Source organism: Echinops telfairi, unplaced genomic scaffold, assembly GCF_000313985.2.
Source record: "Echinops telfairi isolate 266 unplaced genomic scaffold, ASM31398v2 ScPeMD7_7469;HRSCAF=8507_0, whole genome shotgun sequence".
Taxonomy (NCBI): Eukaryota; Metazoa; Chordata; class Mammalia; order Afrosoricida; family Tenrecidae; genus Echinops; species Echinops telfairi.
This window is the reverse complement of record NW_022111372.1, coordinates 40000765-40014139: the sequence shown is the minus strand read 5'-3', so window position 1 is coordinate 40014139 and position 13375 is coordinate 40000765. Positions and strand designations below refer to the sequence as shown.

At 47.1% G+C, this 13375-nt stretch overlaps 1 protein-coding gene across 10 annotated transcripts in view; it reads right to left on the bottom strand.

The window, feature by feature from the left end:
* PCBP3 (poly(rC) binding protein 3) overlaps nt 1-13375 on the bottom strand; it is a 402541-nt gene that overhangs the window by 22743 nt on the left and 366423 nt on the right. For 5 of the 10 annotated variants that reach the window (XM_045284778.1, XM_045284779.1, XM_045284776.1 and 2 more), the window contains 2 exons: nt 11144-11287; nt 7722-7763 (listed from right to left, as the gene is read on the bottom strand). In XM_045284778.1, coding sequence (XP_045140713.1) covers nt 7722-7763; nt 11144-11287 — 186 coding nt within the window. The remainder of the gene's footprint in view (nt 1-7721; nt 7764-11143; nt 11288-13375) is intronic. The other 5 variants (XM_045284780.1, XM_045284782.1, XM_045284784.1 and 2 more) reach the window with 1 other exon arrangement.

Here is a 13375-nt window from a genome sequence, read left to right as displayed (position 1 = left end):
CAGAATGACAACTGCCAGAAGAGAACAGGCATCTGGTGAAGCAGGAGAGCGGTGAAGCAGGGGAGGCCCGGCCTGAGATGGACTAGCAAGACAGTTGCCAGCAGTGGGTTTACACACTGCAGCGATTCTGAGGCTGGTACAGGGCTGTTAAACATAAGGTTGTCAGCAGACCCGGTAACAACTAACATGATGTTAACGTAGCTATGCCCATTTCCTTTTGGTTAATATTTTTCTGGTGTATATTTTTATTTTATTCTTTCCATTCCCGAGTCTTGAGTTTTTAGTTATGTCTCTGACAAACAAATGCATATCTGAAACTTTTTGTTTCCGTTTACTGGCTTGACTGTTTAGTCAAAAAAGACTTGTATCTTCTGAGATAGTTTCTAACTGGGAAGTTTGGTTCTTTTACTTTGTGCATGATTATCACTTCCACCTGGCGTGTGTCAAGAGTCGCACAGTGCTCCATGTTGTTTGCCACCACAATCCTCAACTCACAGGTTCAACTTCATTCTGGCCACTTGATAGTTGTTAAAGTTGTCTTGCTTTTCTCAGTTTTCTCTTCCCCCGCCTTTTTTTCTTTTGGATTAGGAAATCCACTCATTTTATCCTTTGCATTTTAAGATTATTTTACGTGACTTCTGTTAGTTGTCCACTCAAAACTTTAACATATATACCTAAAGTTTAAATTCAGTATCTTTACTTCTTCCTGAAAAATACAATAATCTATAGAATGTTTTCATTTCCTCAACCATCTTCCAATCTTGGGTATGCTATTTTTGTCCATTTAGTCGTTACGTTATTCTTAAAAATTAGAATTGATACTGGTTTTTCAGTGCCGGTTTGCTTTCCTTTATTCAAGTGCTCACCATTTGCTCTGCTCGCTATTCTTTTTTCACCCCAGCCTTGGTCTGAGATAACTACCCTTCTTCCTTCAGAAGCTCAGGGAGCATGCTGCCAATCCCTCCGTTTCTGATTATCTGAAAATGTCTACCTTTAGGCCCTTGAGAGCCCCTACTGAAATAGAGCTTCAGGATGACAATCATTTTATTATGCTGTTGTCTGTCCGTGGCTGCCACTGTTGCTGTTCAAAAGTTGACTGATTTTTAAATTATTTTATTATTATTATTATATTTTTAAATTTTGAATCATTTTATTGGGGGCTCTTACAGCTCTTATAACAATCCATACATCAATTGTATTAAGCACATTTGTACATATGTTGCCATCATCATTTCCAAAACATTTTCTTTCTACTTGAGCCCTTGGTATCAACGCCTTTTTTCCTCTCCCACCCTCGTGAACCCTTGATAATTTATACATTATTTTTACTTTCATATTTTCACACTGTCCGCTGTCTTCACCCACGTTTCTGTTATTTGTGCCCTCGGGATGGGGAGTGTTATACATCAATCATTGCAATTGGGTCCCCCTTCTTCCTTCATTGTTTACTCATCCTTGGAGAAAAGGTGAGTACTTACAGGCAGGAGGCTCACTTATGGAGTGGGTTATCTCCAGGCCCTTAACCAGGGAAGCTAGGTCAGCTGACCCAGAGAAAGAGCTGATTTTTCAGAAGCCTTGGGCTAAGGCTAATGGTGAAGTGGCATGCTAGTTAGGCACGCATTTGTAACATTACCCATACAGGGCAAAGGCCAGGCCAAGGTACCAAGAGAGGCCAACCTGTCGGCATCGCAAAGAAGCTGTCCTGACCAAAGAGCTGTATCCTGAGCATCTCTGATCTTGAATTGTAACTTGTTAACTTCCCTATTAATGTCCATAATTGTATTATCTATGAGTTATTTTTCTAACTGCTTTTTATCAAAGGTGTCATATAGTTTACTTTGGTGTACCTACATTGAATTTCCCTTGATTTATCCTGCTTGGTATTTGTTGGGATCCCTGAATGTGAGCACTAGTTTCTTTTAATTAAAAACCAAAAATAAACAATACCCTTTAGTATCTACTTGTTAGAATTTTCTCCCTTTCTATTATCACCCCCTTAGATTCAAATTGGATTCATGTTCTTCTTCCTTATTCAATCGTCTTTATAGGTTTTCCTAACTTTAATGGACAAACAAGTCATTGGAGGGTCAGTCGATATATGATACAACTGTCTCCTCCCCTTGATTTCTTTTACTTTTCTCTGGGGACACAGGTCCATAATTTTCCATAATTTATTACCTAAATAACAAACTTCTTAGCAGTCAGTCTCCCAGTATTACTAATGTTTTCTGCTGCAACCCAAGGACTGGGTAAGAGTGAATGTGGCCACATTCTCTGTTTGTAATTAAAAGACTGGGAGGCCAGGGTTCTGGTGGAGGGAGGCCTTCCCATTTGTGAGTTGGAGATGAGTCCCAGTCACATTCTCCTGTCTAAAATTCACCCCCACAGTGTCCTCCCGTAACCTCTTACAAGCTCCTAGCTGATCTATACAGCCAGAGGCCTTTTATCTATAGGAGCAAACATGTTTCTTTTGTTCTACCAGCTTAAAAGGGGCAGTTGACTCCCCTCTGCCTGCCCCCAATGCTAGTATTAGGTTTATCCCCCAATGAGCTCAGGGAGAGCAAGGGTTAAGATATTGCCCACCTTGTTATGTACGTGATTGATGAGGTCTACATGTCCGGAGACCATATAAACTCTTTGCTAAATACATTTGCGCGCTCTCTCTCTCTTTCCTGACTATGGAAAAGGTGAGCCCTTGCATCCCTTGTCCGTTGTCTCTTTTTTATCTCCCTTTCAACCACTCCTTAGGACCCATTGAGTTGTGGGCTGGCCCCACAGGTAAGTGTGCCAGTTCTATCACACAGACTAACTGACCTGGTTTGCCTCCAGGTTCCCATTCTTTCATGTGTAGAATTAGAACAACGGCCCTGCTATCTACTTATAAGGCTCAGCCCCAGGGTCACATAAGGTAGCATGGACAAGCTCTTTGTTAGCTATAGCATGTTGTCAACTTCATTATCTGTTAGTTATTAGCATTCCCTTTACATGATGGGGTGTTAAGGAAGGCAGTGATTTGAAACCACTGAAGACTAGAAATAAAGATTTGCATATTAAGAGAGTGCTTTTGAAATTCACTGATTTCCTCCCCAAGGACACAGTTCCTTTCCTATATAGATGCACACTATAATTACAGTGACAGAATTGCTGGGGGAGAGGACAAATGGGGCTGTAACATGTCCTAGGCTTTCTAAGTTTCCTGAGCTGTGCATGCATCTTGTATGTTCTGTGCTCTTTCTCCTCTTCTCTGAAGTTGGACTTGGCCTGGCATCTGGCAGGCAGACTAAGGACACGTGGATCATTTTTAAGGCTGAATGTGAGCTGTCTTCAAGCCCTGTGGGTCAGGTAGGTCAGTGACAAATTAGTGACCCTACCAATGTCAAGTTGGCACCCAATGTTCTTCCCACTACCCAGCACTGCACATGCCTTTTTGGAAGACCTGGGTGTCAGAAAGACCCTAAGTTTCCACAGAAGTTTGTTGAAACCATGTGAGCGGCATGCTGACAGCCTGGAGGAAGTGGGTAGAGGTAGGGGTGACACTGATAATTCTTAAAGTACAAAGCAGGGCACAGAAAACCTAAATGTCTTGGTTCTAGATAACGAATACTTAGATCTAGGGATTACGTTTTCTTAAAGTTTATGTGTCTGATCTATGTGTCGCACAGGCTGGTAAAAGATGAAGCTGTTAAAAAAGGATAGTGTACATGTGCCAGCCATTCTGTTGAGGTTTTTAAATAGTGTGTTCTGTCATATTACACATTAAGTCGTACTGACATTAACTCAATGTTCTAAAAGTGTTATATTTGTGTTTTTAAAACTTGAGACTTTCCTAAGTCTGGTTAAATACTAAACTTGGACATAAACTACCTTCCTAGTTGTCATGACCTATGTCACTAAGCAATTGTTTTGTGATTCTTAAAAATTGAACAGTAATTAGTTAAGTGACTACCCAAGTCTTCAGTTTTACATGCCTGAAAAAAAAAAAAGGCATGATGAAATATTTCACTATTTTGGTCAATAGCAGCTGTTCACCTAGTTATATGATATTGGCATAGAAAGTGGAATTCCATGCATAGAAAGCATGGAATAAATTCACATGGAAAACCGAGGACCTGGATGAAAGTAAACTGCCTAAGCTCTACACTTATGACCTCAGGGCTTGGAAGACTGGCTATAGTTTTAAAAGGAAGACCTCCAGAGTTCTGACAGGGATAATGCCAGCTATACATTCTCCAGATAGAAAAGTGGTTTCTCTACAACTGCTACGATGCTAACATAAAGTTGTCTCCCACAGGCACCTGACTCCTCACTACTCAGCTAAAAGATGCCTATATATTAAGCAGTCAGGTTCCCTTTGTCCCTATCACCCAAGGAGTCAACTACTCCTTTGTCTCTTAGATACCTGATACTTCTAGTGTCTCCTAAAGAACTCAGGATATCCTGGATTCACAACTTTGCCCATTTTATTGTGTATGTGCCTGATGGAGGCCTGCATGCCTCCCTGCTATATAAACTCGCTGTTAAATAAACTCACTCTCTTATTCCGACATCGGGATGAGACCCCTGTGCCACGTCTTTTCTGTCTTCTTTATTTTCCTGAATTGCACATGCCATTTCTAAAGACCCATTCATCTGTGGGGCTGCATCCCACATAATCAGTAACAGAATATTTTAAATATTCATAATTGGCAATGAGTCAATTAGATAAAAAATTATAAATTAGTTTGAACTATTATAAAACAAATATATGTGAAACTACCCATTTATGTAAGACATAATGGTAAGGATCAAAACAACCAATTGATAAAAATAAATCAAAACCTTTTTCTCTCAATCAGAATCAATCTCTCTTTCTCTCTCTCTTACACACACACACACACACACACACACACACACACACACACACACACACCACACCTTTGGAAGTTTCAGACAAGAGAATTAGCTTCAAGTCAAATGTTCGTGCCCCAATAGGCATGTGTGAGGACTCTACTTTACTGGCACAGAGAGCCTAGGGAACATTTATTTATCAAAAATCACAGCGGGTCTTTTCAGGCAACTATGAAACTATGTATGCTCTTTGGTGAAGGATAATGCACTTTAACCCTACCTGGCAAAATGCCCTTCACTAGAGCCCCCAGACCACTGTATTTTCCTTCAAGTTCTAGAGTTTGAATAATACAAACAACCTGGCTTTTCATCGACCTTTGGACACACATGCATTTTTTTTAAAGGTGTACGGCCTCCTGCATCCAGTGCTAAATGATGACGGTGCTGTCCTCTCATCTCAATCCAACTTTCACATTGACTGTTCACTACTTGAGGCCTTCTGTTTGAGCTACTAAACTTACCCACGCTCAGGGTTTCCCTTGTGTACTCACTCACAAGTGTACACACCAACATGCAAACATATGAGCATGGATTCATATATGCATGTACACATGTGCGTGTGCAGACACATTCAACACATGTATATACCCACCTACATGTACACACATGCACATATGCTCTGCATGAGTGTTTCTGCATTTGGGATCACAAACCCCTTCTCCCAGGTGTTCATGTTTGCCTTCGAATCATCAGTTCAGCTGGGCTGTCTGGCCGACTAGGAAAAGGGCACCAGTGAAGATACACCTACCACCTATCTGGGATCAGAAGGGTTCCAGGACACCCCTTCCCTCAGTTACAGGGACTGCTCTCTGCCTACCGCTGTGGGAATTTTAGAGATTTCCACAACTCTTATTTTTGAGGGAAATGCTGGGCCCCAATGGGCTCATACATTCACCACTCTTTTTTTTTTAATTTATTTTTTATTTTTAATTATTATTATTTTTTACATTCACCGTTCTTAGCCGCTCCCAGTAACACAGAGAATAGGAGGGGGGCCACTAACAGCCTGGTCTCCCCACGTGATTTGAGGAGGGAATCAGAGGGGACCTGAGGAAAGATGGGGGAGCCATGGCACCAGGCCACGTGGAGGCAGTGGGAGCTGGGGAGCCCATGGGCTCTGAGGAGACCTTCAATGCTCTGGTGGCAGAACAGGGACTGGAGTGAGCCTTGGACGGAACTGGACAATAACCAACCAGCTTCCCAAATGTGGACAGCTGTATCCTTCCTCATTCCTGCAGAGGTCCTGTTTATTTAGCACTGCCAATGACTTTGGGCCAGTTAAAGCCCTACTAAGAGATTTCCATCAGGAGGAAGATAGAGGGTGTGAGGTGGGCCTGGCAGACAGCCTCTATCAAGGGCCAGGAATGAAATACTCTGAAGGAGAGTATGGTGGGAACCATCCAAAGCTGAGGCACAGCAGCCTCAAGGCGTGCCCCGGGGGAAGCAAGAAGACGACCCAAATCCAGCAGTGATTTTCTATTATTTGATTTGTATGTCTGCTGTCTATCGTCGCTTTTTATAAAGGGAAAATCATTAGGATTTATTTTCTACTCAACAGAAGTCTTCCTGCAATAATACTGAATCAAGTTTCCGTATTTTAAATTATCTTGGTTAGTGCTAGTTTCTTAACAAAATCTCTCCTGGTCTGCCTTCAGCTCTCAATCAGATACACGTCTTTACCTGGCCCTGGGCACTTGTGTGGGCACATATATTGTCTTATGAGGAAGAGCTGCTAAGCTGGGTAAATACTCAAAATGGCTTCATGAAGGCAATGGCTTTTCAAAATTAATTTCGGGGAGGTTTGCTCCCTTTGTTATCAGCAGCTGGTCTTCCTTTGCTCCCTCCTTTCCTTGTCTCCTCTCTTCCCTTTCGCTCCTTCCAGACAGAAGGGTGGCTCTTCAGGATCCTGTCAGACCCAGGTTCATTAACCAGTGCACTGAAGATCCTCTCAAGCAAAAGGCCTTGCTCCCTGGTTGCTGCCATTATCTCTTGGGTCTGGAAGGATTAGAGTGCCCATGGCTGCAGTGTGTGGCTTCCTTGTCTTTTGGTCTGCCCTCATAGCCCTTGGCTGCCCCTTAGGCTCTGGGGCATGGCACCGAGGCACACGTCCCTGCTGGGCATGGGCGCTCTGGAACTTCTTCCTGTACAGTTCGTTTAGGACACTCCATGGTTCAGCACTAGTACAATATCTGACTGTCATTCACCCGGGAAACATTCTTAGAAACTTGAGACAACCCAGCCTCCGAGCAGCTCTTTCAGTGCAGGGCCTACACACATGTGCAGTGTTTACTGACTGGAATAAAGGGAAGACCCACTCCAGGGACTCCACAGCTGCCTCTCCACACCAGCAAGGGCCCGGTCTCTGGGAAGGGTTCAAATCCCCCTTTCCAACACACTTTAGGTGGCTTGCCTGACGACAGATACCTCACTTGTTGGGTCTGCCTAAAACACTGTTAGCGGCTAGCCCACCATGGCGTCTGGCTCAGGCCACCTCCGGGGCTCTGGCAGGCAGCAGGGTGGGCGAGGGGAGGGGGAGTGTGTGTACGGACCCTGTCCGAGAGTGAGCACCAGGTGCGTGCAGGCAGCCCTGGACTGCAGCAGATAGCCGAAGCAATTTACATCAGGCCAAGTCCTCACCGAGAGTACAGTTAGTGCTAAGAGGTTAAAAGGTTATTCAAGGTAATGTGGATACAACACAGGTCAGGAACATTTAGGAATGTATTAATATTATTGCGTAATATTAATATTGGTAGTCACTAAACAGCATCATGCAGGGGTAAATGAAAATAAGAAAAAATAAGAAAAGGTGTGAGGGGGCCAGAGGGGACACTCACATCTGGGTGTGGAATGGCGTACTGTCCCTGGATGGTGTAGGCCTGGAAAAGAGAGACACTGTTAGCTTGCCCAGAGGCGCTCAGTGACCCTGATGGTGCCCCTGTGACAACCCTGTCCATGAAGGGCCTCCGGCTGGGCTTCCTTTCCGGATGTGCATCCCTGTCCTTGTCCCCAATGGAGAGGACACATGGAGACCCTCCCGGCAGGGACTTGGAGGGAGGGACTGAATGTTTAGAAACAAGGACTGTAGTGACCTGCAATCACAATGGGGCAGGTCAGCCTCTTGGGGCTACACCCCGCTTCAGCACCTTGTTGACCGAGTCATCTGGAGCGCCAGATGACTGAGCTGGAGGATTTCCTTTCACTCTCCCCACTTTTCTTAAAAGGAAACAAACACACAAACACAAAAACAAAACCAAGAACAATTTGTTGGACCTTCTAGTAAGGTTTCTAATCATTGGCCCTATAAAAATCTGATCAAGCCATAGAGTAAATACTTCCAGAAAATGTTTACCAGAAGAAAACTAAACAAAATAAAGTAACCCTCCCCCAAAAAACACACCTAAAATTTTTAGAAAGGGTTCCAAACTGGCCATATGGTGACCAGCTCATCTTTGGGACTGCTCTGCTGAGGGCCATCAGAGCTGCACACTTGCACCGACAGGCACAGGGCCACCAGGTGGGTTTTGGAGCTCATGTCTGGATTTCAAGAACAGTGACTTGGACAAACTAGTTGGCTAACCCTGCAGGCTCCTCTGACTCTCCCTGCTTTGAAGACCAATGTAGCTGACAGAGGCGATGTTCAGTTGGGACCACCCCCCTAACCCCAACCCCCACCCCCGCCCGACATGCCTCAGGTGTTTAGTCAGGGGTTCAGAGGAAAAACACAAAACCAAAACAAAACACAAAAAAGACCACAATGCATGAAGGGAGAGTGCAGACCAAAGGCACACGGCCAGAAACTTGGGGAATTTGTCATGTGTTTCCCAGGCAACATCAACGTCCTTCCTGACAGGCCGAGGACTGGGGCCTGGAAGGGTGTACAGGTGGTACTCCTCCTTGTGGAGTTCCCATACGGGGTCCTGCCATCCTCCTGCCTACATGTGGGCATCACTGGGCCTGCGGAAGACATGCCTGTTCTGACAAAGGGTGGCTCTTCAGGTTCTGAAGACACCAAGAATGTTCCTGGAGGTTATGATCAATCAACATCCTGGTGAGGTGAGGTGTAGCCCAACTTGAAGAGGGACCTCCCACCTGCAGGTGGTAAACGAATCGCATCAGATGTTATAAGGTGTCCTAGCAACTAGGAACACAACCTCACTGGCTGCATGTTCTATAGGGGTCACAAGAATGGGGTCTGTGGACCTCACTGGCTGCACATTCTATAGGGGGTCACAAGAATGGGGTCTGTGGACCCTGCCCACAGTTGCATTCTGATACCAGCTACAATGTGCCACAGCATCTAGCCAAGCCTGGACCCATCCTAACCCCTCAGAGCCAGGCAATACTTGGCCTGGTCTGTCCCTGGGGACTTAGCCTGTGTGTCCCAGGGAAGGGGCTCATTCCTGGCATGATTAATCTCCATCCTGACCCATTTTAGCATGCCTGAATAAACTGCTCCTTCATTTGATCTGCTTTAGTCTAGCACTGCTGTGTTCCCCTGAAGGTGCTGTCAGCATGTGGGGTGCTGGCATGCCTTTACTGTGTCTTGTGCTGTGAGCATCAAGCAGTGCAATGTCTGGGATACTCTATCCTCAGCCTACAGTCCAGGGGAGCTTCAGCCCCTCAGTGTCCTGCCTCACAGGGACAATGACATGGATTCCTGAGTTGGGTCCATGCCTAGTTCCTAAACACACTGGAATCTCAAAAGTGAACCAGGCAGCTCTCATTCTGCAGCTCTCCAAGCTCTAGATTGCTGTGAACCCTGCACTGAGCAGGTGAGGCTCAGTGCACAAGAGGAGCCCTCGGTGGGTGGCCTCTCTGTATTGGGTCCTATTCACACCTCATGTAGTTCCCAGTGAGTCCCCAAGCAGAGGAGCTCCAGGTACTCTGCCCTCCCTCGTGGATGCATACCCCTGTTCACACACTGGCACACCCAGGCACAGGACACCTAGCTTCAAGATGCCTGACATTTTAGGGACAAACTTGTGGGACAAGAGCCCCACTATGATGGTGCCTCCCATCTGCCAGTGACCTCAGTCCCCTTTAACTGTAGGAGTTGGCACTACTGCCTGTGCCTCACAGGAGGAGGGAGGCTGGGATGGGAAGGTGGAGCTCTCACAGCGACTTCGTCACTGCCCACATCTCAGCTGTACAAATGTACTTTTCAGCCCAATCCAAAATTGATGATGCAATGTCCTGGATTTGCTAGGATGCTCAGGCTGAGTCCCAGAAAAGAAGTTTGGACTGGGATGTCTCCAAATCTGTGCTGACCGTCCTGCTGTGGCTGTATGCCAGGCCGTGCTGGTGTCCCTGTGATGAATCAGCTGCGGAGGAGGAGCGGCAGCACCACGGGCCCTTGGTGCTGTGAGAGGCCTGGGTGGCTCCCTGTCGCTGGGCCTTGAAATGCCCCTGTGAGCCTCTCCAGGGCCACTGTGAGGGTGCTTCACGGCACTGTGGTGGGTGAGGACTCTTTACAGCAAGGAGCAGAGCAGTTCAGACTCGAAGCATGAGGGGTTGATGGTGAGGGACTCACAGCACACGCAGTGTGGCCATGGGAAGGCTCATGGTGCTGGTGGGGGGAGGGGGGAAGCTAAGCGGCAGTGGAACAGGCATATGGTGTGTGTGTGGTGGGGGGCCTGTGCCTCACCTCACATGGGCTGACTTAAGTTGATAATTATAATATTCCAGCCCCTTCATCCAATATGTAAATAATACAAAGCATCTGATAAGATTCCTTTACATAGTAGAATAAAACATCGAGGTCATTTCATGCTCCTCTTTATTTTTGAGTGATAAAACCATACCCCATTCTCCCCACTTCCAGGCCACTCTGGGGATATCTCTGTCTTAACTCTCCCTTAATTAACGACACGGTCTTTGAGGTGGACCCAGAGCTCTTCGAAGCCAACCACACACTCAGACTTTCAAAGTCTCTCTCATGCATCCAGGACCTGTGGTTAAGTCACAAGCCTAGATGGACACAACCCCTCACCCCCCAGCCCCCACCTCATTGTGGCCTGGGGCTGGCTGCAGCTCCCTGGGCAAAAGACACAAGCTAGGAGCTTGATGCTGGAAGAGATCTGGCCCAGTGCCCTCTGCTGGCAACAGGCCTTCTAGTCCACTTCTGGCCACAAACAGGAACTTCCCTGAAGTTCCTGGCCCTCCCAGCCCACGTCCCTGCCCTACCCTGTGAAGAGCTCTGTGCCCCACTGTGACAAGACATGCACATGCGAAGGCAAGAAAACCTGAGTGCACTAACAGGCAGCGGCTGGTGCTGCAGTAAAAGGCTGAGGTTGGCCGTGGAGGCCGCGAGCGGGTCGGCTCTTACCTGACCACCTGCAAAAATGACAGGGGTGGAGGCGGGCTTTGGGCGGTAGGGGATGGTGGCACCTTTCGGTGGGGACTAGGAGAAGGGACAGGAGAGGGAGAGAGAGCATTAGAGACACTTGGCTGCACAGTAGGGAGGTCCCTTCCCACGCCCACCCAAAGTGTGCCTGGGCCTCGTCTTCCTCCTACCCACCCACCCTTGCCTCCACAGACCCCCAAAGGGCCTTGCTGTGTGCCATAGCAGTGCTGGTGGGAGCAGCTTGGGGTGGTACTCCAAACAGGATATGGCCCTGGCTGGTGCACTGCAGGAGTGGCACCTGCTGGCGTGCTGGGTTCCTCCATGACCTGACCACCCACCCAGCACACCCCGGACCTGTGAGGCCCCAGGCCTGCAGAGAGACTGTGTGCTGGTTCCCAAGATGGTGAGAACAGGAGGGGCTCCCCAGGGTGAGGGCACCTTCCTCCTGGCAGAATTTGGAATCCATTAGGAAGTACCAGTGTCCACTCAGACACGGAGTAGTGGTACTTGTCCACCACCATGGATCCACAAAGATGGAAAATCTCTTCAAGTCTCCAGATAATCCACTACAGAAACTCCCCACCAACCTCTCAAATGTCCCCCCAATCTGGGGACAGCTCTGCAGACATCAACCCAGAGAAAAGAGAAACACTGAAATTCACAACCACATTCCTCCAAATGAAAGACCCCACCGCCATGGCAGAGCTTCATGATCTGCTTCCAAAAGGATTCTTTTCTTCAAATCCATTGCTGCCGAGCTAATATTGACTCACAGTGATGCTGTAGACCAGAGCAAAACTACGACTTTGGGTTTCAGAGGCTGTAAATCTTCAAGGAAGCAGAAAATCTCATCTTTCTCCCTCAGAACCACTGGTGGGCTTGAACTGCTGACATGGTGGTTAGCAGCACATTCTTATTCTAGAGTGAGTAATGTTCTTAAGTGCTAAAATTCTGGAAAATCAGATTCAGGCTCTGATAACTCAACATGACACTTCCTGCTCCTTGTTAGTTGCTGCAACTCGGACTCATGGAGACTCCACGCTCAACAGAAGGCATCACTGCGTTTTCCACCAACCCCTTGATTGTCAGTACGCTCCAGTCCATTGCTGCGGCCACTGTGTCCTTGGAGTGCCTTCCCACCTAAGGCCTCATCTGCTAGGACTACAGCCACCGAAGCTCTGATGTGATCCGTAAGATTTTCATGGACCCTTTTCAGAAGGAGATCAGCAGACCATTCTCTGGCCCCTCTGCTGAAACCTGTCCATCATGTGTGACCTGCTTGTATACAAGACAGTTTCTAGAATCACAGAAACATCAAAGTGCTACAGCGGTGGTTCTTCTCCTGGGTCAGCAATAAATGGCCTTTCTTGCTCCAAGTTGACCCTCTGCGCTGCCACTGGCCTTCATGTGCAGAACCCGTGGGCTTGGTTCTGGAAGTGTGTGTTGGAGAGTGCTGAGTCTGGGGGCATCCGGTAGCAATGAAAGCCTTTCATGTGGAGGCTACTGGACAGCCAGGCAGAGGGGCAGTGAGCGCAGTGAAGAGTATAACAACTACTGCGGACGGACCGCTGGATGCCATCGTCACCTAGAACACACTGCCTAACTTGGGGCAGACCTTGGGCAGATTGGATAACCATGCTGTAAAGTGGGAAAAGGCTGCTGGGAGGATGCCATTCGCTGACCCAGGCTGGTGTCTGTGGTGATGCCTGGCTCCAAGGGTCGTGTTTCTGTGGTTAAGACCAAACACTTTAAAAAATGTCTGTGCACGAACTGGGGCAGATTACGGTTGCATCAACCAAACTCTACGTTTTTCATGGAACAAACCAAAGTACCCCAAAGTTCCAACTCCAGCCCCACCCTTACCAGGAATGTCCCTTTCATATGTTCAAGGGCATCTGAGGCACACCCCACGACCAACCCCAAGAGTTCTTTGATCAGAGAGAAGGTCTTACAAGCATGTCTTGCTTCATTTACTATTTAAAATTTCCCATTGTTTCTAGGGGGATTACTTTCCCTAGGGAGTTAACTGCCCCCTCTGGCATTGAGAGCTTCAGCTCAGATATCTGTTTCTTGTACCCCATTATGTGCTGGCATGTGAGTTCATACATGTTTTTATAGGCTTTATCTCACTTAAACCCCGAGGTG